The sequence below is a fragment of the Lycorma delicatula genome, chromosome 1 (genome assembly GCF_047948215.1).
Source record: "Lycorma delicatula isolate Av1 chromosome 1, ASM4794821v1, whole genome shotgun sequence".
NCBI lineage: Eukaryota > Metazoa > Arthropoda > Insecta > Hemiptera > Fulgoridae > Lycorma > Lycorma delicatula.
In genome coordinates, this window is record NC_134455.1 from 62,487,005 (window position 1) to 62,514,565 (window position 27,561).

Below are 27,561 nucleotides of genomic sequence, written 5' to 3' on the forward strand. Positions count from 1 at the left end.
TGGGTATATATATATATAATAATAATATAATATTATAATAATAATAATTTTTGAAAATACATCATCATTACAAACCAATCACCTTTTAAAGCATTATATTTCTTTTCTCAAACTTCTGTGACATGTTTATTTTGCAGATCCTCTTGTGTTGTTATGTTTGTAAAATTTTCTATACTTCTTGTAATTTGTAATTTTTGTAAAACAAAAAAAATTAAGCCAACCCAAAAACATACTATAGGGTTTGCTGGCAAAGGAGAGTACCACCACACTACCACAGCATTAATAAAAGCACATTGTGCCTATAAAAAAAGTTTACATTACATATAATTTTTATTTGTTTTAAATAGTAGACTTAGAAACTGATACAAAAATCTTACTATCATGAAATAGCCTGTAATCAAATTCTAAGTTGACTCCACCAAAAACTTGAAAATTTTAGATGAAAATATACTGTAACTAAACCTTAGTCAATTATCTAATACTATGTAGTTCATATTAAAATTCCATTCAAAGTATTTAAAAAGAAGCACTTCCAATAAGTTCTAGAAATTTAATTTAGTTGATGAATCACAAATTTTAAAAAAATTACATTCTTTAAAATGATAAGATTATTACAAATTTAAACTAACAACATTTTTCAACATCTCAAAAGGGATGTGTGTAAATGGGTGTATTTATGTACAAACAATTGGTGAAGAATATGTTTTAATTTTGCCCATACGTGCTTTAATTCTTTTGTAAAAAACATTTGACCTACTTCTCCTCCCAATTTGTTTCTGAATAACTTTGAAAGAATATAGCAAAAATGAAAATTTCTCAAACACAAGCAACTTTCATAGAAAAAAAACAAATTTCAATTTTGTTTTAAATGCTAAACATGCTGAAAAAAAATATAAATAAGTTATTTGTAGATATGATATTTACAAGTATGTTTAAAATTTAAAAAAATTCAGGTTCAAAGTGAGGAATTTTCTTTATTGTTTACAATTCCATAACCATCCACAGACTTCCAGTTACTACCAACAAACGCATCAAATTCTGGCACAGCTTTCTTTTTAAATTCCTTATTTATCAGTTTTCTTTCAAATACATCATTACTATTAAAACAATCACCTTTTAAAGCATTATTTTTCTTTTCTTGAACTTCTGTGACATGTTTATTTTGCAAATCCTCTTGTGTTGTTATGTTTGTAAAATTTTCTTCATTAAGAGTTACACGTTGTTCTTTTTCAGAATGTATATAATCAGATGCATTCCCACAGCCTAAATTTTCATTTATATCACTAACATCCTTCTTTTTTTTTTTCTTTTCATGCTTGCATTGTAACCCAATTACATTTCTCTCTACTGCTTGATTTTCACCAACAATTACATCTTCAATTAATGAATGTTTTCTTTTTTTAGATTTATCACTACAATTACTTTTAATGCTGTTGTTTCCAAAATGATTTTCAACGCTATGTTCACCATTTTCTTTTTTAAGTAATCTATTATGAAACTTTCCTTCAATTTGCTGATATTTTTCTTTACTTTTCCCAGAATAAAATTTATTCATGTGATCATAATTTTCACTTCCCTCATTCAAACAATAACTATTATTTTCTTCATTACCATGATGCTGTTCATCATCTACAGAAATATTCTTTAACAATCTTTCACATTTCTTCACCTTTGATTTTTTATTTTGCGATGATTTATTTTCTTCTTTTTCAAATGTAGTTAGGCTTTCTATTTTTTCACTTTCAGAATTAATTGAATGTTCAACTTCGTTTTCAATATTGTGAAATTTAGATTTTTTCTTTTTTTTAGATTTCTTACTTGACAATTTCACAAAGCTTTCAGAAGTATTCTCTTGATCAGAATTCAACATTTCTGATTTAATATTCTCACCATTTTTCTTTTTACATTCTACTGAATGTTGATCAGAAAAACTTTCTTCTTCTAGGTATTTCAATTTCTTTTTCTTTCTGGAATAAGAATCATTTTCACAAGATTCTAAATTTGTATTCTTCTCTAAAAAACTATTATCCACCTTAAGATCAACAAAATCTTCAGAATTTTGGTTACTTTCATTAATTTCACTTTCAATATTATGTTCATTATTTTTTTTCTTTTTAGACTTGTGTTTTTTACTTTTGCAATTAATGATTTCAATCGGGATTCTATAACATTTATCCTCTTCCATTATTATACTATCACATTTTTCACCTTGTAAATTTAAATTTGAATCATATCCTAAACCGTTATCTTTTTTTGAGAGACTCTGCATTTCACTTTCAGATTCAAATGATTTTCCTACGTTAATAACTGTATCATTGGACATTACCTGATATTTCTCTATCGCATCTGAATTTTCTTTTAGTTTATTCAACTTCTTTCTTTGTTTTTTGTAATTTGCAGAATTGCTTAATAAATTATAAAAAGCTAAATCATTCGTTACATAACTGTTCGACTCATTGGTTTCATTTACATTTTCCAAAGACATATCAATCTCACTAACATCAATATTAATTTTTACATCATGTGTTTCAGTAATTAAAGTTTCTTTATTTTTAACACTTTTACCTTTTTTTTTAATAGAATTTAGATTATTACCATTAAAATCTCGAGCAAAATGATTTTCATAGATTCCTTCTACATCAGTGATTTTATACTGTTTATCCAGCCGGCTTTGTGTTTCAGTAGTTATCTGTTTCTTTTTAAAATACTTGGTCATCAATCCCCCACAAATAAGATTTCCACTATTATTTTCATTTTTGGATCCATTTGTTTCTGAAGTCTTAACTGTAACTACTGTACCTAAAATACTGCTCAGATCCTTACTGGAATATCGACTTATATCTTTCCCTCTAGTAAATTTCTGGTAACTGTAACAAATGAAATAAATAATTTTATGTAAATCATGATCATGAAAATATACATTCTTCTTGTTGGCTGCAACTTCATTATAATAAATATGGTAATTAACTTAATTTATTGATCTTAAAAAACACGTTATTAAGGCTTTTATTGCTTATTAATTATAACTTGATTACAGATTGTGTTTCTTTATTAAAATGTAATACATATTCCAAAGGTAGAATAAATAAAATGAGCACAAAAGAAAATAACTGTTAGAAAGCATATTCAAGAAATAAAAGGAAAATATTTTGATAGCCTAATAAAAATTTAAAAGTTTTATTGGTTTTAATAGAAGGTTAAAATGTTTAGAAACAAATAAAAGTTAGGTAACATTAATTATTATTGTAAGCAATCTGACAATCTTGTCAGATTGCTTACAATAATAATTTATGATTTATGACAAAAATAATAATAATTTAAAAATAATAATTTATGATTTATGACAAATCATTGTCATAAATGACATAGTAATTCTCAAAAATAAAAGGATGTAGTCACAAGCTTTTATTTGGAAAAGTAAGGATTAATTCAGCTTCTCACTTCCGTTAACACCTAGTAGAATATACATAACATGTGAAACACACTGAATACATTTGTTACTCAGCCCTTCAAATAATCTCATTTTTCACAGAGACTGGTTTATAATGATCAAAATCCTCAGAAAGAATAACTTTGACTAATGCCTCTTGCAACACATATTATGTATATGTGCCAGTTATAAGAAAGACTGGGACATGTAATCTAAGACCCCATTTCTGTCAAGAAAAAATGCTTATGCAGAACACCTCTACAAATTAAGGTATCTTAAGAATTAAGGGTACACGGATAGATAATTTATGTTTACCAGCAAATGACATTTTAATAAAAGTTATTTTTGAATGTGATTAATGAAGATGAAAGAGGCTTAACCAGAAAATATAATGTTTGTATTACGGAAATTACATAACAAAAATACTATAATATACTTGGCTCAATAAATTAAGTCATCTTAGTTAGGGTATATTACTTATTACTCTTATTCAAAATAAAATTACTGTTTTCATTTACTTTTATCTTTAGTAATAATGTAAATTTTTCACAATGAGTGGAAAATTTTCTTAATTTTTAACAATAACCCTCAACTTCTAGCAAATGGTTTTCCACCAGTTAATTTAGTTTCTTAGATATCAATATCAGAAAAAAAAGACAAGTCAATTAAAATAACAGATATCTTGATCAGCAAAGTAATATTCATCTCTGATATTGATAAAAGTATGATCTGCGTTTTTTTAATGCTATAATTTTGCAAGTTATCAGTGCATCACAGTAACAGTACAATTATCTTTTTGTTAACAGACACATAAATCATATTGTACATGAATAAATCATAAAAAAATATTGAATGTGTAATTTGGAATAATAATATTATGAAAAAACTTTGAATCACATTGTTGATATGTAAAAAAATATAAAAAAGCACTGTTTCCTTGAAAAAATAAAAATTCTTGTGTAGCTCTGCACAAGAAGACCAACTTACTATTCTATTTTGCATAATTTTTTGTGCAAGAAATATGCAAAACATAAATTAAATGAGAAAACTAAAGTATAATTTATTTAATGTTAAATATATTTTTTGTTAAAAATAACATAATTTAAGATTGTATTTATTAGACCACACATGCATCAAGTTTAAACTCAACTTGCCACTATGACTCACTGCATAAGCGCATATGAAATATACACCAATACACATCTGTTGTCAACTTAAAATTAATCATAACTGAAGAACGACTCAACCAATCTTCACTAAATTGAAATTCTTCAAATAACTTATGTACCTAGATTTTTTGTGATATTGCAAACAGATGAAATAATTTTTTTTGTTTAATTTACAACAATTTTTGAAGGACAACAATAATTAGTTTCACTGATTGGATTCCTCTTTTTTTCGTTCCCTGTACTTTTCCATTTTCCATGAATGTTCTTGCCTCTGTAGAGCCCATTCTATTCTTACACTTTTCTTCTGGAATCCTTCACATGTTTTGAGTTCTTTACTGGTTATTTGGTTCTTTAATGTTTTGAGTTCTTTAATGTGTCCCTTTCTGTGTTCCTCTCTTTCTTTTAAATCTTGGACCTATTTGAACCGCTTGTTCTTTCTGCTATATCCTTCGTCAAAGATTTCATTGGTTAGTCTGTTATCATCCAAGTGTACCGTAGATGACATTTCATAACTGCAACTGATTTATTACCTTACAGTAAAGTTCATGGTTTTTTTTTGTAATTTACAACTATTTTCTGGGTGCTAGTATTTCCCTTTCAATGTTTCAAGTTAGTTTATTTCACCATGGTCTGAGGTTGTGCATTGAGCCACATCTGGAACTACAGGTCTTACCATTGTTATTTTACACCTAAGTTTCCCCCATTCTTGAGATTCATTTCTTGTTACAATCATGGTCATTCCATAAGCTTTTGTGAATTTTGTGATACTCATTTCATTGGCTTCTTTATCTAGCCCATTGGACTAATTTAATCACTCATTTGATATAATACATTATTAATATTTTAGCTTTGAATCTTGTTCATTGTAAAACAATGACTTACTTTTACCTTTATAAAACATATGTTGCATGTTTATATTTTAAATAGTTAAAAAAATAACAGTTTTTATAATAGAATTTTGACATATATATCATTTTAACACATATATTTTAAATTTATATATATCCTTTTTACATTTTTTTAATGATAGTTAAACAATTAACACCAAACTGTCATTTCCATTCAATTTTAATATTGCTTTATCCAAGATTTTTCTAAGTATTTGTTATTTCAAACATTAGCTGTTTTGTTTAAAAGTATCAGTCTTATATATTTACTACTGTAACAGTAACTTTATTTAGAAAAACAATCATATCTGTACAATTAGAGAATATCTAGTAATTAATATTTCCTTTATTTACTTCAATTATTTGGTATCGATTCAACAAGTGTACTACATATTTTTTTTTATTTCTTCATCATGAAACCATACTGATATAATGAGGTCAACTCAATGCTTAATGAGGTATTAATGCTTTAATGAGGTCAATAATTTTTGTGGTACAATTCAAGTGACCAAATTTTGTTGGAACACTGTTGCCCTGTAGAAAATTGTGTCACAACCCTTTCCTTTAGAATCTCGATATAAACAACACTTTTCAACATACCATCTACTGGAAGTAATGAACAAGGACCTTCAAATGCGAAACAACCCCAAATATTTTTTTTCAGCAGATGTTTAACTGATTACTGATATGAGTGAGTGTGTGTGATATGAAATGAACTGATATCTGAGTGTGAGTGATGTGAGATGTGCGAGTGACATGATATGAGTGATTACTGATATGAGTGAGTGTAGTATTTTCATCTGATGCTTTTCGTGACTCATAGAAACATAACATGTTAGCATGTGCTTTGGCCCACAAGAGCCTTTTTGCACATTGTTTGTGTTCAGTTGCTTTTTAGCTGGTGAACGAGCTTTTCATACAGCTGCAATAAGTCGGTACCTCAGTTGTCACACATAAAACTGTGCCATTGGTTGCTAATTCTTGATTTAAGTTCACATCAGATAATTTTGGATCAAATTTACTTTTCCTCCCTAATAACCAACCCGGTGTTGGAGTAGGTTTTTATTTCAGACCCATATTTGCCTTTCCTTTTAGAAGAAAAGGAACCAGTTCTTTAAATTGTTTTAAACCAACACTGGATGTTGTTTCCAACATCTCCCCACTCAGAAGCTATTTTTCATGGTGTCATACTGGTATCACACAGAAAGAGAAACAATCCTCAAACGCTTTCTGGGAGTTATTATATTTTTAAGACATACAGAACAAAAAATATAAAAATACAATTTTGTAATAAAAAAAAATAAAATAAACTTTCAAAAAACACTATTTATAACATGAAAATTACTAAATAACCAAAGAACAATAACCTCACATTATACAGACAACTTAAAAAATGTGTGAATCAAACAGTGTAGCCACAACATAGAAATAAACAAAAAATTCCCTGTGTTCAGAATACTTTATACTATATATATATATATATATATATATATATATATATATACATATAGCCTTTTTACATTTTTTTTTTACAGTGATAATTAAACAATTACCACCAAACTGTCATTATCATTGTCATTCTAATTTTAATATTACTTTATACATGATTTTTGTTATTTCAAACATTAGTTGTTTAAAAGTATCAGTTTTACCAATAATATTAACTGTTGCCATAATTAAAAGTTTTTTTTTTAATACTTACTGAACTCTTGATTTTAATTTTTTTGATTTTTCTTCTAAGGAAGACATTGAAGGCTCATCACTAGTGACCTTCATTTCATTACTATTAAGGTGAGACAATAAACTTTGGAAATCACTCTGCTGTTTTGATAACTCATCCTTTTCTTTAAAACCCAGACCTATAACAAACATAAACTGAAAATCATGACAATATGAACCAAACATTTAAAACACATTAGCTATGATGGTAAATAAATGCAACTACATTATGTCAAGAGCTACTACCATAAAGCAGTTCTTGTCACCTGTTAGTCAAACAACTATAAGAAATCTACTAATTTTAATTTTTTAAACTCCCCTCCAAAAAAAAAACCAAGTACAGGGCAAAACAAATTACAAAATAAGCACAATAGTAATATTACTTTAATAATATTTAACATAGCTGCTGAAACAGGTGGTTATTTGAAATTTCATCTTTCAATAAGGGGAACCAATAAAAAGTGAAGGTTCTTGCTTCAAAATGTATAAAAACAGATGCACCAGAAAGTGGCCTCGGTCTAGAAAGAATACAACAAAATATTCTCTTCTTAACATTTATAAATAACTATACTCATAAAAAAGCTCTCTTTGAAGACACATTTCTATTAGAATATAATTATTTAACTAACAGTAGGCTTACAAAATTCTGCATTAGCAGTAGAAAAAAGTAAACCATTCATTGAATGGATTGTAACTATCTTTTAAATATGGATAAACCATTACAACTTTTTTTTTTAAGTTGAAGTACTACTTATACTCACAATATAGTGTTAAAAATGTAATGCAACCATATGAAAGAATGTTTCCTTCTTCTGTTGCAGGTTTAATTGAGGAAAAATGGGTTACACAATGAAGCAAAGAATATTCATTGTCTCCCAATACATAGATGTGCCAGATATGATAGACCCAGAATGCCTTCACAGATAAGTATGGTGTGGATGCACCAAACAAGTCCTTCATCAAGTGGCTGTAAGACAAGTTCTAAGAGACAGGGAATGTGGCTGACGCAGCCAAAAGAGGATTGACCGAAAGTGCTAACACCAGAAAAGTTGATTGAAGTGCAAGCGGCATATTCTGATAGTCACAAGAAGTCTGTGCAACGCCTACTTAGCCAGTCTGACCTCTCTGTTGGTAGTGACCACACAGCATTGCGTAAGTGTTTAAAGATGCATCCATATAGAATTCATGTTGCTCATGAATTGTTATCTGCAGATACTGGAAAACGTGTAGCTTTCTGTTACATGAATGTGTAGAATTTACACATTTGGTGTACAAAAAATCCACATCATCTGCACAAGTCTCCGATGCACAGACAAAAAGTGGGTATTTGGTGTGCAATGTCACATAGGTGAATTTTTTCTTGAAGATTCACCTATGTGACATGCAGATGATGTGCTACATGCAGATGATGTAACAATTTGTAAACACTATACCTGTGGACCAGTTAGAGTACAAATGGTTTCAGAACGACAACACTATGACTTTCTTGGATCAGTGTTTTCATGGACAAATGATGTCAAGAGGGGTTTTGGCCCCCTTGGTTTCCTCATTTATCCAACTTAAGGATACCTTAAGATGCTGCTTACAAAACTACTCATCCTTACACCATTCCTGACTTGCAGAATGAAATCGAACGATGTGTTACTGCAATTTCTCAACAAACATTACAACATGTGTCGAGCATGCAACATCATATTCAATTATGTAAACCACATGCTGGAAGCCACTTACAACAACTACTGTAACCTACTCATTGTCCCATAAGGTTGCGTCACTTTTTGAATATTCTATATTTTGTTTTTATATTTCTTTAAACTCTTTTCGAACAATGATAAAATCTAATTGATTACAGCCAGTAAGGAATTAGCAACATTAAAAATACAGTAAATAAGTTTAAAATATTAAATTAATTTAATTTCTGACAGTCTTGGCACAAACTACTTATTCTAACTGCATCCAAAAGTAGAATTAAAAAAAAAAATTAATATGGAGGGTTTGATTTTTGCAGGCTTACTGAATAAAATTAATTAAAGAATATGAGGCATACTTTGTGAAAGTTTCTCACACCTGATGGATCCCACCTACATATTCTACTATTGTATATTCAACAAAAAAAAACTTACTCATCAACTTATGCAGTAAAAAGCAGCATAATTGCTGTGTACTATTTGAATATGTGTTTTTCTAATGCAAAAGAACAATGCTACACAATGAGACATACAAAACTATCTATACTGGTTCATATTACCTAAAAGCATTTTTCTGATAAAGAAGTTTTGATGCAGGTTATAAAATAATTACAGATACTTTACATTTTTACCGACTCCAAAACCTTTTATTTGATAGACTTTTTCATAATTTATTAACTGATAATCTTTATGTCTGATTACAACTGACTTGATTACAATGTTATATCTGATTCAACTTATGGTGTCAATTATTTATGATAATAAAATAATCAATACTTTTTGAATCAGTATCCTTGGAAAACAAATTAATATTATTATTAAGAATCAATATTTACAAATCAATAAACAAATAACCAGTTATAAAATTTTCAATAAAATGTTATTCATAGAAATACCAACTATTTGTAATGATAAGTCATAATGACAATGATACATACACAACTTAATTAAAAATATTTATAATTTTATTTAAATATAATACTTTTTTTCGTTTAATTCAATGATTTTAACTAAAGCACGCGTGCATACCATATTTAATTCACACAGGTGTGGAGATACTAGCAGCGAAGGTCAGCACTAACTAAAATAACTATTTTATAATTTCACAATTTACATAGAACAAAGTTTACTTGAATGGTCGGCAGACTGGTGTAGCCACAAGGCTTAACGTACCAGGTACCAAGTCAACCACGCGATCAAGTTCCAGACCCAGCCAGAATGAGTTACTTTTTACACTTTAAATATTATTCATTAATTTAATTCTACTGCTGAGCAGTGATGTCACAATACAGCAGATGACTACAACAGCATTTTTTGTGGGGGGTGCACTTTTGTAAATATTGTTAATTTTTAACTGATAACAAATTGTGCCTAAGAAAAATATAACCTTAATTACGCAAAATCTTGAGATACTGATGGTGACCTTGCTCTACAGCCTCACCTAGACTGAAAATTTAATATTATTAATGCCCCATATATAAAAGTAATCTGACCAAGTCTAGTCAAAATCAGCCCAGTAATTGTGGAGATATAAGGTGATTCAGAGGCCAAACACAATACGTATGAACATTAACAACCAGATAATTTACATCTGGTTTTTTTAGATTCCTTAGGTGTCAAAACATCAAGATTTGGTGAAAACCACATACGCCCAAATTGAACCAATTACAATACTTTCCCTTCTAGAGCTGTAACTCTGCTGTAGCGCTACCTAGACAGGAAAGTAAAAATACTACTTAACAAAACAGAAACTAAAAAAATTTTTTCGATTTTCACAAAATTAATTTAAAAAAATGATAGCTGTTTTGTTACATAGTACTTTCCTCAGATGTTACATACAGAATAATACTTGTATCATTCCAGAAACAATGGCTTTAGAATACATATATAAAATAATAGGACATCTATTAATTCATTAATTAAGCTATCACATGGTTATGAAACTTCAAAATGATTAAATTAAAAATAAAAAAATGCAGGAGGTTAAGTGAAAATTAGAAGTAACGTCGAATTTCGGTGGAAAATGGGCCGATATAGAGTTTAACATAGATTCAAAACAGTCTCTTTATTAATTTTAATAATGGTTATTTTATAAATATAATTTAACCAAACTTAACCTACGCTAGCTAACCTTGACTAATTAATACCGTAATTTTTTGAGTATTTAATAAATTCAGTAATTATTACAATTATTTATTATTTAAATAATCAAAACACTCCTGTTAATTAATCAAGGTTAGCGAGCGAAGGTTAAGTTTGGTTAAATTATATTTATAAAATAAATAACCATTATTAAAATTAATAAAGAGACTGTTTTGAATCTATGTTAAACTCTATATCGGCCCATTTTCCACAGAAATCCGATTGACTACTTTATTTTTAAATAAACCTGTAGCTGCGGTGGCGTTAATACATAAGTACCAAAATTTATTAATTATACTAATTATTAATTTTACGAAGTTTCGATTTTCGTCAGATATCTCATTTAGTGAAAATAAATATTAACCATACTAAACATAATTAATCAATAAACCCATTACAATAATACAACAATCACAAACTGATAATAGTCATATTAATGAAATTTCGTCCACATTCCTGCTAATTTTAACTTAAATAAGTTACTTATACTTATGTGTTGTGCATTTATTACAGAACAATGCCACGTCAGGACAACGTCTGTCGGGTCCGCTAGTTTGTATATAAAAAAATGGGCAGGGCGGGCGGATTTGTTCCCGTTGTCACGGCTGGACGCTGACAGAGGTGCCGTGCACGAGCACACCAATATATACGCGCCTGGCGGCGTCAGGTGGAAACGTTCCATACTTTCTGAATAGCCCTCGTATATGGAAGCCATTTTATTTATGAAAATTATCCTTTATGATGAATTAATTATAAATACATGACAAGAAAATAAATTATACCTAGATATGCTTTCATGAATCTGTATAGGTGTAATGATCCACAGCAATACAAAAGTTTTACTGTCACTTTGCTGGGCAAATTATGCAATAGCAAACTGCAAGAAATATGCAATCTGATCATCAGTTTACCAACAGAAACTGTTTACTTATTTCCTACTTGAAAAATTTGTGACACTTTGAATATGGAAATGTTAGAACAAATTCCACTCTAATAAATGATGAGGCTTGTTGCTAAGGATATTTTAGATTGTTCATGCAGACAAAAAATAGAAAAAACTGTAATAACTGATGATAATGATTACACACACTCTGAAGGTACATAGGAAATGTCACATAGGCCTTCTTAATACCACTGCAACAGTGACAGTGGCTGTCAGTGGTTGTTAATGACTGCAATAGTCATTAAATCAGTTTCCAGGAACACTCATGACAAAAATTATATTGGCATTACTGCAAGTGTGTGCATACAAATTGTCATTAGCTGGTACTGAACATTCTATTAAGAGAACAAAAGTTAATTTTCAAGTTATTGACAAGGCATCTGTTGAAATGAATCAATTTTCAATTTGTTTAAATTATGTAATACAATCCACAAATCTGAGGAAAGCAGTTACCAGCACCAGCATGTTTGACAAAAATAAAGACTTTATTTCATTTAGCAGAGTTACATCTTTGGAAAGTTTAAATCTGGTTAATTTCAGTTCATCTGTGAGAGCTAATATACATCTTTTTCAAGTATATCTTAGCAACAGTTTGATTTAGCATTTATAGAAATTTATTTTATTTTTTTTTGGGTGGGCGAAAAACATTTTCACGTTATCATCCAAAAAAAAAATTTTAAATATAAAAAACAAATGTAGTAACACCGGTAGTGAAGGATGGTTGACTACATGCATCTTCAGCAGCAGAATCTGCACGTTCACTACCCAGAATCCCCACGTGGCAAGGCATCCAGCAGAAACTCACTTGTATGCTGCGATGGTTCAACTAGGCAAATGCATTGCAGATTTCAGTGACAATAGGATGTCTGGAATAAAAATTTTATAAGGCTTGGAGAGCAATAATAAGTCACTATAAATACATATATGACGGTATTTAGGGCTAATGACATAGCCTTATTTATAGTATATAGTTCGGCAGTAAAGACACTCTTAATACCAGATAGACCAAACATACAGGTTCATTCTGTTTCAATCAGTCTGTGTATACTACTGCATCTAAGTTAGTCTTGGAGAGAATATGGTGAAATATTTGTAGAAAGAAAATAGGTGGTGGTGATTCTTTATTGTTTATTGTGAGATCAAACATAAAATTTATAAGGTTGGTTTGCCATGGAGGATATGAACATGGATAAATTGAAAAAATAGGTGTATCAACATTTATCAGGCACAGTAAATATCGGGTATGAATACCAACAGGTGCCAGATGGTTTTCATACCTTTGAAAATAAGGATTTCCAAAGATTGCATCAAAAGCTGGGTGATTTGGCTGTCCTTTAAGATGGGTAAAATAAGATGCTAATACCTGGTCCCATCAATCCCAAAGTGATGGCTCACCGCAGTCAACAAGGATGTTTATAACAGGGCTAAAGGCACCTGTAGCAAACCAAAGGAAAGCATGATGTACAGCACTCAGAATTTTAAGCAAGATAATATGTGCTGAAGAGTAAGCAACACAACCATAATTTAAATGGGAATGAACTAAGGAGTAGTAAAAATGCGACATACATGACCAATCAGCTCTCCAATTGGTAATGCTAAAAACTGGCAGCATATCTAAAAGATTGGAACATTTTATTTTTAATTCTTTGATGTGTGACCCATGTAAGGCGGCTATAAAAAAATAAACCTAAAAATCTGACATCAGAAGAGACAGCAATTAGCTCTCTGCTGAGAAAGACTTCCAGAATAAAGGGATCCTACAGATGAGAAAAAAACTACACATTTTGTTTTCTCCAGTGAAAAGGTGAAACCAGTAACCTTGGACCAAACTTCAAGGCGAGAAGTAGTGTTCTGTAGTAGTCTCTCTGCTGTGGCTGTTGAACAGGACATTATATAGCAAAATCATTAGCAAATAAAGAACATGAAACAGGTGGCTGCACACATTTAGTAATGCTGTTGATGGCTGTGGAAAATAAGGTGGCACACTTAATTCACTACCTTGAGGTACTCCATTCTCCAAGATGATGCTACCCGAAAGAGAATCTCCAACCGGTCATTTAAGAAACCTCTAATAAAAGCAAGCATGTTGCCTTTGACTCCCCATTCTTTGAGGGTGTTTAGAATACCACATCAGTAGGCCATGTCAAATGCCTTTCTGATATCAAAGAAGATAGTGATGAGGAGCTGGCATAGTAGAAAAGCATTTTCAATAGCTATTACCAATGACACTAAATGGTCAATGGAAGATTGTCCTTATTGGAAACCACACTGTTCTGAAAATAAAAGGCCAAGTACTATGTAAGCCTGCAGTTCACCATTCTCTCCATTATTTTGCATAAGACGCTTGTCAAGGAGATAGGGCAGTAGCTTGAGAGGCTTGCTTTGTCTTTACCAGTTGTAAGTTCTGACCAGACCAAAGGGAAAACTTGTGAGGAGAATAGACTATTATAAATACATAATAAATAGTAGCACTGAATTAGGAAGGTGTGAGCACATACTGTGACAAATGTTGTCAGGTCCAGGGGAAGTGTCACATGAGTTTTTAAGTGCATGTGACAAATCGTTGAATGAAAATGGAGCATTTAATTCACCGACCGAATCACCAACATTTAATGATAGTACTTCCATCTGTAATTTGTACCTCTGAAATTCATTACTATGATGAGGTGAGGGACACCGAATGGAATCAATCTGCCAAGTTACTTGCCACTGCAGAAGGTGATGTAAGGACTTTTGCTTCATGAATGAACCCGAGAATGGATTGTTTTGGTGATATGCAGACTGTATAGATCTTTCTCCACACAGCAGATGCAAATGTAGTGCATGAAATTGTGTCCATATATTTCCTCCATGACTTCCTAGATGTTCATTTGTAGGCCTGCTGTTAAATTTGCACAGTGCCTGTCATCAATTGCTAATAGTGTTTTGGATTGCTAATAGCGTTTATCATCATTCCACCAAGGAACAGAAAGACAAATTGCATTTCCTGATGTTTGTGGGATATATCTATTAGCATTCTCAAGTGTCAGAGACGTAAAAGAGGTAAGTTCATCAAGTACATATGCACCATCGTCACACTGTGATAGGAGGGCTTTATTGTAATACCATACCCTGTGATGGGAAATTTACGGTAAACACCGCCATGGATTAGGGATGAATGGTCATACTCTAACCAACAGGTATACTACTTTAATTTTCTCCAATGGTGTAGAAAGGTGTAAGGTTAAAATAAGAGAGGGAGTAGGTTCCTCCATCCCACTCTGATGTTTCATTATTCTCTTCATCTCTATAACACCTTGGGAATGAAGCTCTTCAGCAATTTCGTTAACATGCATCTCAAGAAGATCCTGGCAAAAAATTACTCATTGGCTAGTACTCAAGGTTTTATGACATACCACACTTATACTTATACCGCCCATATTGGTTAAATGAGTGATCACTTCGCTCATCACTGAAAGTCTCTATTAGTATTGATCCATCTCTCTCTTGGGGGAACCACTTGAACCAGTTACTTACCTTATTGATCAGGAAAGGTGAGACCTTATGAAGGGTCACCTTATACGGTGACCCGTAAGGTCTTCATAAGGTGGCCTTATGAAGGCCACCTTCCTGATTATTCCAAACAACAACAAAATGAATTTTTTTTATTTATTTTAGTTCTGATTCTTTACAATTCTCTTCTGCAGGACTTTTATCTTCATCAGACAAAGCTGACTGAGCCCTTTTCACTAGAAAAAAATTGGTGTTTTTCAGGTCGACCACCAACCATCATGAATTAATTTGTGGTCTTGAAATTTTGGTCCCACAAGTACCGGCGATATAATTGACCACTCCAGCAAAGCACATGCGTACTCAAGCTAGAGCTAAATAAAACTGGATTTACCCAGGTGCCCAGAGGACATTGTTCGAGACTCACTACATAGAGCCATTCACCCATCAGCATGATAGTTTCCACCCACCCATCAGCATGATAGTTTCCACCTTGGGTTATGGGTGCGTTTTGTAAGGTGTCAATGTCACTGAGTGTAAGTGAAAGAGCAAATAAATAGTGTAGAATGTTGTTGTGTGGGTATATTTTGTAATTTTTGTAGTGTTCCTGGTGCAGTGTATGTGTATAGTGTAAAATGTTCTGCAGATCTGGGTGTAGTAGAAGAAAAGCTGCAGAGGCTAGGGCCGTAGGGGATGCCAATCCCCAAAGTCTTAAGACATATATCCTCAAAGTCTTAAATCTATATTAATCACGTGTTGAAAGTCATGGATGATTGATGGATATCACATGCTGCTGTACTCAAATGTCAAAATATGGAATGGTTAAATAAGGAAACTGTGACACCTTCTATCGAGGGATTGCAAAACTATGATGGAAAAATCGTCTTATGCCAATTCTATAATTAAAATCATTATTCACTGTAGATCATTAAAATACAGCTATTTAATTTATAAAAATATTTAATAAAAACTTAAAATACTTCAGTTAAAAATTATAAAAGGATCAAATTAAAAATTGAAGTACTTCCTTCTAGGTTATGCACATCACCAAATGCAAGAAAAGGATACCTTACAATTCATCACAGACTTGTCAATAAGTTAAAGGACTAAGAAAAAATATTGAGCAAACAATAAAATTTACCTGAGCATGTTACAATGAAAATTGTGTAGATAACAATTACAGAAACAGAAAACTGTCTAAGATTAAAAAAAGAATTCTATAACTCTCACAGAGCATTTTTAAGATCAAAAAAATAATAGAGTAACTTGGTCATTGTAATAAATGTCCAAAAAATATATTACAAAATTGATATAATTGTCATTTCTCAAGCAGTCATTTTGAATAAAAGTGATGTTATATGAAAGAAACATATATTTGACTTCAAAAGTGTCCCTCAAGAAATTATTAATATTAACAATGAATTGTGTAAAGTTACTGGAACTACATTCCATCCCAGAAAGTCACAATTAGTGGCTTAGTTACTTGAGTCAATCAGAAAGTCAGAGAGATAGAACAAGTGACCAAATGATTCATTTATTTGTCAAGTATGATTCTTTATCCTTTCCATGCAAACATGTGTAACAGAAAGTCATACTGTATTTGGTACATTACTAGGGTTATTAGGAAAGTTATCAGCCTGATACAGAAATGGCACACATAGACCAAATGATTATGATATTTGTCAAGTTGATCTTTAGCTGGTGTGTTGCGATATTTCAGACATACGCTTGGCTGCTTGTGGCAATAAAAAAAAAATATTTTTATTAAAATGTATAAAATTCAAGTTCCAACTGTTATAAAGTACTTTGTTTTAAAAGGTTTAACCTTTACAAAAATTAAAAAAAAGAGTTAATTCCAATTTAAAGGATTCTTTTCCTTCATTTCTAATGTAAAAAAGTAGTCAGCTTAATGTAAACTTGACTTGAATGCTTGGGATGCACAAAACTGCTATGACAGAGAAAATTGTCACAAAAATCCACATTGTCATAATAAATGATCACAAACTTAAGTATGCAAGGTTGCTGACATTGCAAACATCTCAACAGACCATGTCCACTACATTTTAAACAATGATTAAAATGGGTGCCGCATTTGTTAACAATCGACCAAAATCATTACTAGATCAATTGAATGGTGCTTTTCAGGTCAAATGTCTACATCGTGCCAAAACACCATGTTAATATACCTCCTCACACGCCTCAGACTGTTGCTGCAAAACTTCACAACCTATGCCTCAAAGTGCTTCCACAAAGGCTATATTTGTTTCCCAAGATTACTTACTCTTCCCAAACCTGAAGAAATGGCTCACTGAACAAAGATTTACTTCAAATGATGAAGTTAGAAGCTGAAACACCCACTTACTTTGCATTTGCAAACTGTACTCTATTGAGGGTATCAAAAAGTTATTGGAAAGTTGTTTATCTAAATATTGATCTGCGAGGTGACTATATGAAAAGTAAAAAAGTTGCTGATAAACTTATATTTTCTTTGTAACACTGATAACTTTCTGAATGACCTCTTGTAAGTAAAAGTAAATTGGATTCTTAAATGTTGATAATTTAAATCTAAAGGACAGGCAAAAATTTTAAAAATCATATACTTTTTTTAGAGAAACATAAATAAACATAAAATCAAACAAATTTTTAGTACTTATCTTCACTTTCAAAAAAGAAAATTATAACAAAAAAAACTAATGTCAAAAACAAAGTACTCAACAATGAAGTTCTTGACTGCTCACAATACACTCGATTCAACAAAAAGTACTAATATCAATAAATACTATAATAAATAAGGTGGTTGGTTATTTTGGAAGAGAATACAGCAACAGTTTAAAAAACTGTTGCATGTTCTCTCCCTTTTAAAACTATAAAATTAATATAAAATAAATTACTAACAAGTGTCAGTAATAAAGAATTTCACTCACCATTTTCCAATAACACTTGCACATACCTCTCTGGTTTAAAAATGACAAAATGTTTTCATTCAATTTCAACCCTTGCGGTCACATACCCTTGTGGTTTTAGGATTTTTGTAGACCTCAGTGGGACAATGAAGGTTTAATATTGACCAGGTCAGGCAAGTAAATTTTTTTTGTGTCATTTCATAACAAGAGGTAAACTTATCTATTATATTATTATCTATTTATAACAAATGTTAAATATAATACTATAATGAAATAAGGAAAGCTATACGTACATTAAAAAATAACAACTGGAATCAATTTTAAGCACACTAATGCCTAGTTTATAAAATATCATCTTACGTTAAACAATACTAACCTCATATTATTTATAAACAGAAAAAAATCAATTTGTAGCATACTTACAATTATTAATATTGTTTACAACTTGCAGTGTATTGTTTGTTTATCATAAAATTTTACTGGGTTTACAAAAAAAGAATATCATTGAATTAATTTGATATATCATTTGGTTGAAGTGTACCACATTGATTTAAGGCTATAATAAAAGGGCAAAAACAGAAGTTTTAGTTGCACACTTGGCTGTAGACAACCCATTGGCAACTCCTAGAGTTGCTGAATGGCTTCAATGGCACATGGCACTTTAAAAACTTTTGGTAGCTCTGAAAATGGCTACTTGAGGTTTTTTGAGTGATGGCCCTAAAAACGGCAAATTGTGTGTTTTGTGAGGTAGCTCTGAGAAGGGCTGTGGAATCCAGAAGCTGGTCTCCAGCGATGTCGGCTCGGCTGTAATCAGAAAGTTGTGGCTAGTTCGATGGAATCAGACTGAGCTTCCCCTAAGTGGCAGTTGGGTCCCCACTACAGTAAGGCAGTGATGCCCCAGAGTTCCATATGTCAGGTCAGCATCGGTCATCTTCTGCCAGAACAGTCATGGCAGTTCTCCTTGCGATCCCACACTCCTGCTGCTGGTCCTGTTGATTGGCCCGCTGAGGTGGGCCTGGCAAACTGGGGAAGGTAGCATCCACACCTAGTGGCTCCCTCTAGGGGCTGGCCAGGCCTGTTGCTCCTGTGTGAATATTGGCATCTACAGAGAGGTCCCATGTTGGGCTGGCCAGGGAACTTCTTCTTCTTCTCCAGGCGGTAGTTGGTGACAAATTGAAAATTCGTTCTGCCGTTCACTTTTCTACAAGGACTTGCTAGTGGTGAGGCCACTGTGGGAGAGAGTTGCACAGTCAGGTACCTTGGTGGGAGTGGCACTTGTTCAGGCGCATATGTATACTGTACTCCCGCTGACAACTGAGCGGCTAGCATTGCGATTGCTGATATGAAGCTCAGCATGTATGTAGCAACAACAGAAAGCCCTCTCTGTTTTACAGATTCCTAAATGTGAATCTGTTGTTGTAGTTCAATGTGCACTCCATACAAAATTTAATTGTGATCCTCCAAATGATGATAACATTTGTCAATGCCATGATCAATTTGAAACAACCGGACATCTGTGTAAAGAGAAGAATATGGGACAACCAAGGATGTCAGAAGAAAATGTTGAAAGTGTCAGAGTATCTTTCCTGCATAGTCCTAAAAAATCTGTTAGCAATGCCAGTGCGGAATACTTTTAAGAAAATGCTTCCAAATGCATTCATACCATTACAGCTGTTACAGGCTATAAAGCCTACCAACTACAGTATGTGCTAACTTTGCAATTGAAATATTGCAGCATAAAGATGACAACTTTCTTGATCATCTTGTGTTTAGGATCATCATTTCATCTTAGTGGAAAAATGAATATATATAATATCCATATCTAGGAGTCAGAAAATTCCATAAATACTAACATTTTCAAAAGGGACTCCTAAAATTAAATGTTTTCTTTGTAATATACCAACGACTAGTTTATGAGCAATTCTTATTCAGAGAAACAAATGAGTAACAGTAGTTTTACTTGTTTGTATATACTGCATACATGTCTCTTTTCTTCACTGCAAAATGAAGCATAGAATTTTATTTGGCAACAAGACAGTGCACCTCTTCACTGGCACAATTCTGTATGGGAATGTTGAATGACTTCGTGAAATGCTGGATCAATTGGCATAGATCTGATGACAAGCCTGTTTACAGTGGCCTCCATGATCCTCACGATCTAATCCAATGCAAGGGAGCAGAATATGTCTGAATGTGCCAACATGATTCGAGGGAAATTTCACAGAAAAATTTACCAGAAAAATAGAAATTACAAAGTAAACAGCAATCTCATTCCTGGTGAGCGATGACTCTTAGACCCAAAATGTACATAACTATGTTATCAAGACTGTGCATTTTGTAATTGGCGGAGAAAATGAGATAAACTTGGAAATCATTTTGTAAAAATATCCAAATGAAAAACCAAGATCAAGCTAGTATTTTGTATCTTTAAAAACGAAATTTCATGACTGTGATGAAAAAGTGGCAGTGAACCTTTAAACAAACAAATAAAACTTGATGAATCACAATCACTTTGTACATAATTTTACTTATCTTGTGTAATGTAATAAACCCTCGCGTTAGTCTGGGGGAATTTCTGACCAAAAAAATTGTGTTTGGGGGAACTTTCAGGGGTCTGAACATTTTCTGCTCCCCTGATCCCATATGATTTTTTCCTTTGGGTTTTATTAAGGATCTTGCGTATGCACCTCCACTACCTACTGATCTATCAAATTTGAAGCTCAGAATTGAAACAGCTATTGCTTACATTATTCTCCTATTGATTGGATGAGTTTTGCCGACAACAGGTGCTCGCACTGAACACTTGTAGAGAAAACTGTACTCTTTTATTTTACTGTAATGCATTACTGTAAGTCAAAGTTAAGAAATATTAATTCACTTTAAAAAACTCAATTTTTTTTACATCCTATACTTTGTTTCGCAATCAAAGAGAAAATTCTTACATTTTTGTGTTGTTCTACTTACCAGTTGAATCAAATTTATATGGAACTTTTATACGTTCTGTTATTCCCTGGTTATTAGCTCCTAATCCTTGACCTTTTTGCCAACCCATCTTCTCCAGTAACTTCTGCCCAAATTTATTGTCATCTGGAATAATTTTCACAATATTAAACTAGAAATACCATACCTATATGTAAAAATTGTAAGTTAAGTAATAAATAAGAATAGAATAATGTACATACTCTATTGAAATAACAGATGGATTTTAAATAGGGAAACTGAACAAGCAGAAGGATTAAAGAAAAGTGTTGTACTACCCCTAATAACACTCTAAACTAATACATAAGCATGTTTCTAAACAAATACTTTAGTGATTAAACTACATAGTTTAAACTTTTAAACTATTGGTAAAAATTACGTACGGGTGGCCTTAAAATTTAGATAACAAAACTGACACTTTCTAAGAATTGTTATTTTAAACAAAAAATTTCATTCAAATATTCCTCAACTAGTATAAGTAACACTTATGAACACCTCTTCTGCGATACATGTAAGTATATACAATAAATAAGTGTAAATATCAAATCATGCAGTTCTTTTAAACAAATTTTGATAGACAAATTTTTCTTTAATGTTATACAGTAATATTATATACTGCATTTATATGAAGCCCCAGTGACAAATTTTTTTAAATGCATCCAATATTGTATTTAAACTTAAAATTTTTTTTTAAAATTATTAAGGTAAAAATATGAGCAAAATGTTGATATTTTACATAAAAATAAACATAATGAAATTTCATCAAACTATACAAACCATTTTTGGGAAATTCAACTTTGAAATTTTTCAAAACAGTGGTTGTGCCTAAAATGAAAATGCTTCCGCATTCAACTGCACACAGACACATGCAAATGACTGAAAACATTTGCTAAATTTAATGTAAAATTGCCAAACTCAAAATTTGATCATATTTTAATAAATATATTGTTTTAGATCTATGGATCTCAGTATGCATCACATACTGAGCTCTTCCCATAGTTTAATGACTGAACTAAATTTTTTTTATAATAAATAATATTTTACCACTTCAAAGAATTAAACAAAACTCATAATGTAACAAATTGAATCTAAACTACTCAATTACTTTGTGTAGAAACAATATGGCAAATACTTTTTTCTTTTTTTTAATAGGGAGGAGAAATTAGTTTATTTAGTATGCAAAAATGTCAAGCTTGATCATAATTTGATTTAATAACCTTCAAAATAAATGGCTAAAATGCTACCACCAACCATGAAGGTCAGCAAATTACAATAATAAATAAACAGCTGATCAAAAAATTGAAAGAGCTAAAAAATTAATGCAGACATGACATTACATAAACTACATACTTTTAAAAATACAATAATGTTATAGTCTATTACAGTTACTCAATTTTTACACCATCATGACATCCAGAAAGCAACAAATAGATTATAAAATATACAGCTACGCAGAAAATTCAAAAACCAAATTATGGACTAAACAATAAATCCACAGGCAGTTCTTGATCCTGACCTCTACTTATAATGAAATTTAAATTAAAATTTAAAAAACTACAAAAAAATCTGACTCGCCTAGATAATTAGAATTTTTTTTTTAGAAATTCATAATTCTTTAAGCATTACTAAATGAATCACTAAGTCGAATGTCGTTAAACATAATAGTACATTACCTTGCAATAAAACTAATTAAACATCAGCACGTGTCTTACAAAATGACTATCTGTGCTACTTACCATTGTTCCACAAGTTCCCATTAGGGTTTAAAGAATATTTAACACGTTTACGCTTTTCAGCAAGCATAGACATTCTTAAATAATGTATTTAAACTTATATTTACAACAGTAGCCCACAATTTAACCTGTAACCTCCATAGGAGGTTATTACCAGAAACATAACCTTAAATAATTAGTCTAAGTCACCGACGAGTAGATCTTTCATACAATACTATCTTAGGTCAATTACCAGTTACCCACCGCGTCTTCCCAAATCAACTGATTTGGAAATTGAGAGTTCCAGCGTTCAATTCCTAGTAAAGCCAGTTATTTTTACACGGATTTGAATACTAGATCGTGGATAACGGTGTTCTTTGGTGGTTGGGTTTCAATTAACCACACATCTCAGGAATGGTCGAACTGAGACTGTACAAGTACACTTCATTTACACTCATACATATCATTCTCATTCATCCTCTGAAGTACTTACCGGAGGCTAAACAGGAAAAAGAAAAGGTGTCAGTTACCAGTTATGAAAATGTAAAATACTCAAGTACCCCTGTAAATGTTACCTAGAAGTGTGTCCCATAAGAAATAAATAGAGCAGAGACTTTTAGCATTTCTTCTTAGCACATTTTTTATTGAACTTTGTCGTAGATTGGCTTCGATATCTCGTTGTAATTGCCAGCCTTATGGTCGCCCTGAGAAGGACCGTTGTCATCGAATGTGGTGGCCGTGAAAAGGGCCGTTTTTTGCGTTAGCTCTGAGAAGAGCTGTTGGGTCCGGAAGCTGGTCTCCGGCGAAGTTTGAGAGTTTCGGCTCGTCCATTAGAGTCAGACCGGGCTTTCCCTCAGCGGCAGTTGGGTTCCCACTACAGCGTGGCAGTGGTGGTCCCCCAGAGCCCCGCAGTGTCGGGTTAGCGTCAGTCGTCATCCGCCGGCGCGGCCGAGGCGGTTCTCCACGAGCAATCCTATGCTGGGCCGGCTACTGCTGTTGAGTCCGCCGGCCAGGGCAATTGAAGCCCGGCGAGCTGGAGCGGGAAGGTAGCAAACGCATCCAGCGGCTCCCTCAGCAGGCCAGTCAGGCCTGCTGCTGCGGCGGGGATGTTGGCATTCGCAGGGAGGTCTCACGCAGGCAGCCAGGGAATTACTTTTTCTTCTTGGTCTTTTTCAAGTGGTGGTCGACGATGAATTGAAAATTCACTCTTGTGCATGCTCTTATTGGGGCCTGAGAGTGTGAGTCGCAGTGCCGCTATGGTGGGACAACTGCACAGCAGTAGTGATGCTTGTATCAGTGCGTACATACATATTTGTAAGCCAGCTCACATCTGAGTTGCTACAATGTTCATCAGCCAATATTAAATTAGGCATGTATGTAGTAACAATTTCTAGAATTCGCTAAACATAATGTTGATTGTTTTCCTTAAGTGTTAGATATGTTTTTTCAGATATTGCATTCATTTTATAACCTTAAATTACTATGCACTTAAAACAATGAAAAACTGCTCTCACTTGTCATTGTGAAGGCCAATAATTGTAAATGGTCTCTCAGGATTTGTTGAAACAAATAGCGATCTTGGTTATGCTGTCACCACAATTCAAAGAATATTCTACTGGTGCCAGAGTCAATTTTATTTCGTTGTTTGGCCAACATCCACGTACTTTCTATCGTTTGAGCGTGCGCTTCCGTTTGGTATTAATGAAATAAAAACAGCTAGTACCATTTTTCCACTTGTACTGCACAGCAACCAACACTCTGGTTTCACAGCAGAATGCACCAAAAACTCATTGCTGAGGTAGGACCCAGCCGACATTACATTTCCGACGCGAGAACAATCTCTCATCGATTTCAACTGTCGAGATACCCTCCCTCATATTACTAAGGAATGTTTCTAATACGGTGGGCATAAACCCCACGCATATAGTTGCACCAATCGATTTCTGTGTTATGGTAAATCTCCAGCTCCTACTAGCTGTTTTGTGTACTTCAATATCTTTTTGAGAGAAGTAAATTCATTAAACTATAGTACTAAAGTGTTTACATTATTATTTTTAAATTAGTAGACACTACACAACTCGCTTCCAAAAATACTATAACCTTTTCTTCAATAGAAACTTCAAAATCTTAACAGCACAACACTTATCAATGAAGTTATCAGTAATGCTTATCATGCAAATTAAACATTTGATCTAGTTTTTTCTTTAAAATTTTTTTTCAAATTTTGATATGTTGTAATTTCCTTATTTTTCAGTGTATTGAAATGTTGGTTTTTATGGGCTACAATATACATAAAAAGATTAATATTGGGGTTAACATCTTTTATACCTGTGTTTCTATTAAGGATTACAAAATTTTTTTACTCAGCTCTGTGTAGTGTGTATGTATTGCTTAAATCTGTGCAATCAGATTGCACAGATTTATTGCTTAATTAGTACAATCAGGGCACTCAATTAGGATTTTCCAGGGTGTATTTGTACTTGCATATTTTATTTCTTTTGAAAATAACCCTAATCCATTGGCCTTCTTTCTACATAAATGTTAATTCTGTATGATTATTATTAGCTCATATGTAATACTAATGTATTTTTTGTCATTAAATATTTTTGATTTTGTTCTGCATTTTATATAGCATAGCATGTTTTCTATTTATGAGCTAATAACTGAAATTATGTATCATTGTGTAGAGTTCTTCAGTGTAGCTGTTTACCAACATTTGATTATGTTGCAGATTTATTCTAAACTATATTCATGTGTGTGGAATGATTAAATATATGATAAATGTGTCAAAATTTTAGTGAATTTTAAAACTATTTTGCAAACATTGAGATCAGGAAAGCTGAATATAATTTATTACATTCATATTCTGCAGTTAAACAAACTGGGGGAGTAATTTGCTGATGGATGTCAGGAAAATGTGACTATCTACAGTTTTACTGCAAATTTTATATATATATATAAAATATATAATACTTTGAAAAGCTGATTTGTGATAAGTTCACCATGGGTTGGTCAAGTGGTTTACTTATCAGAATAAGGTAAACTGCACCCCTTAAAACCAGATGGTCAACATTTGTAATGTCTTAGGGAGAAGCATGGTAGAAACGGGAAAAGTGTGAGATAAGAAAGCATGCCAATAGACTAACATATAATAAACTAGTTTCTGTAGACCAAAACGTTAACATTGGGTGTAGTTTCACAGCATGATATTGCTAATGATTAAATATTTGACTAGCAATCGATGCCAGTCACAATTTAATCACTAAAAAAGGATTTATGATGACCTGATCTGTAAATGTACAAGTCATGCTTTAGATGTCTTGCTTAAGGAATGTACAAAAATACATACTGTCTCAATTTTAAGCTTTCTGTAAATCTTCTGACCAGATATTTGACTGCATAGAGACATTAAAAAAATAAACTTTAAAAACCAAGAATTCAAGAGGATTAGGCATTTCAATGTTTGATCTCTTACAACCAAATTTTGGTGACCCTGAAATTTAGAAAGAATCATGTTTTTTCGTATTAAAAAGAACAGCCTTGTCCAACCAAGTCATGAAATAAGCAATCAAAACTACCAGCATTTTCAAGGATACTGTGCCTCAATTTAATTCTACCTATGCTTTAATAAGTTTTTAAAAATTAAAACCAACTTGAAAAATAAATCAGCAGCTTTGTTAGCAGGTATACTATTTTATGAAAAATTTCATTTTACATTTTTCTGTTTTAAGATATGCTCAGACTTACAAAAAAAAAATGAAAAACCATTTACAAGAAACCTGTATGTTAAAAAGAAAAGAGATGGAGAGAAATTATATTAGATTGCTATCAAACAGGAAAAAAGTTTCTAAAATGAAAAAATATATATTACTTTTCCCAAAGTATTCCAATTAATTTTCTTGAATTTTTTTCTGTGAAAATACTTTATTCATTATGCTACAACAACATGACAACACATGATAAATACCTTCAGTCTATGTAAACAATTATACTTTTTGTTTTAAGTCTTCTACTTAAACCTGTAAAAACTTACAACTGGACTATTAGTGTAACTGATTACATAAAATAAAAAAAAATCATTGTGCCTGATCTGTTTATGAAAAACAAATTTGAACATTGTCTGTTTATGACAAACAATCTATATACATATGCATGAACAAGTTGAGAAAACCCCTGCCAGCCATTTATGAACTTGAACCCCAGCATTTTCAGCTGAACAGTATTTTGTTGGTTTTTCTAAAACTGAGGAATAATTTTACATAGAACTTTGTTTACCAAAGACTAGGATCCAATTCAATTCGGTTAAAACTATTTCTTTTAATGATGAAGAAAACTTATTTAAATTCATTCCTTCAAGCAAAATTAATGAAATTCTAATTTTAAAAAAATAATTGAATGAATAAAGAACTTAAGATTAACCATAAATTAAAATAACTAATGGTCTGGGCTTGAACTCAAAATTAAATAATGGGTTGTGATAGAAAAAAGTTGATCAAAACA

At 31.8% G+C, this 27,561-nt stretch overlaps 1 protein-coding gene across 3 annotated transcripts; it reads right to left on the reverse strand.

The window, feature by feature from the left end:
* Positions 1-954: 954 nt before the first annotated feature.
* LOC142318950 (uncharacterized) lies at positions 955-23,436 on the reverse strand. Of its 3 annotated transcripts, none has more exons than XM_075355649.1 (4): positions 23,326-23,436; positions 21,335-21,457; positions 7,189-7,345; positions 955-2,867 (listed from the first exon to the last, which is right to left on the reverse strand). In XM_075355649.1, exons 2-4 carry the CDS (start codon positions 21,420-21,422, stop codon positions 956-958), a joined length of 2,157 nt encoding a protein of 718 aa, XP_075211764.1. In that variant the 5' UTR covers positions 21,423-21,457; positions 23,326-23,436; the 3' UTR covers position 955. The 3 variants fall into 3 exon arrangements, with proteins under 3 accessions (XP_075211764.1, XP_075211756.1, XP_075211774.1); XM_075355641.1 differs by lacking the exon at positions 23,326-23,436 and adding an exon at positions 23,086-23,269; XM_075355659.1 differs by lacking the exon at positions 23,326-23,436 and adding an exon at positions 22,925-23,020.
* Between the last annotated feature and the right edge of the window lie 4,125 nt (positions 23,437-27,561).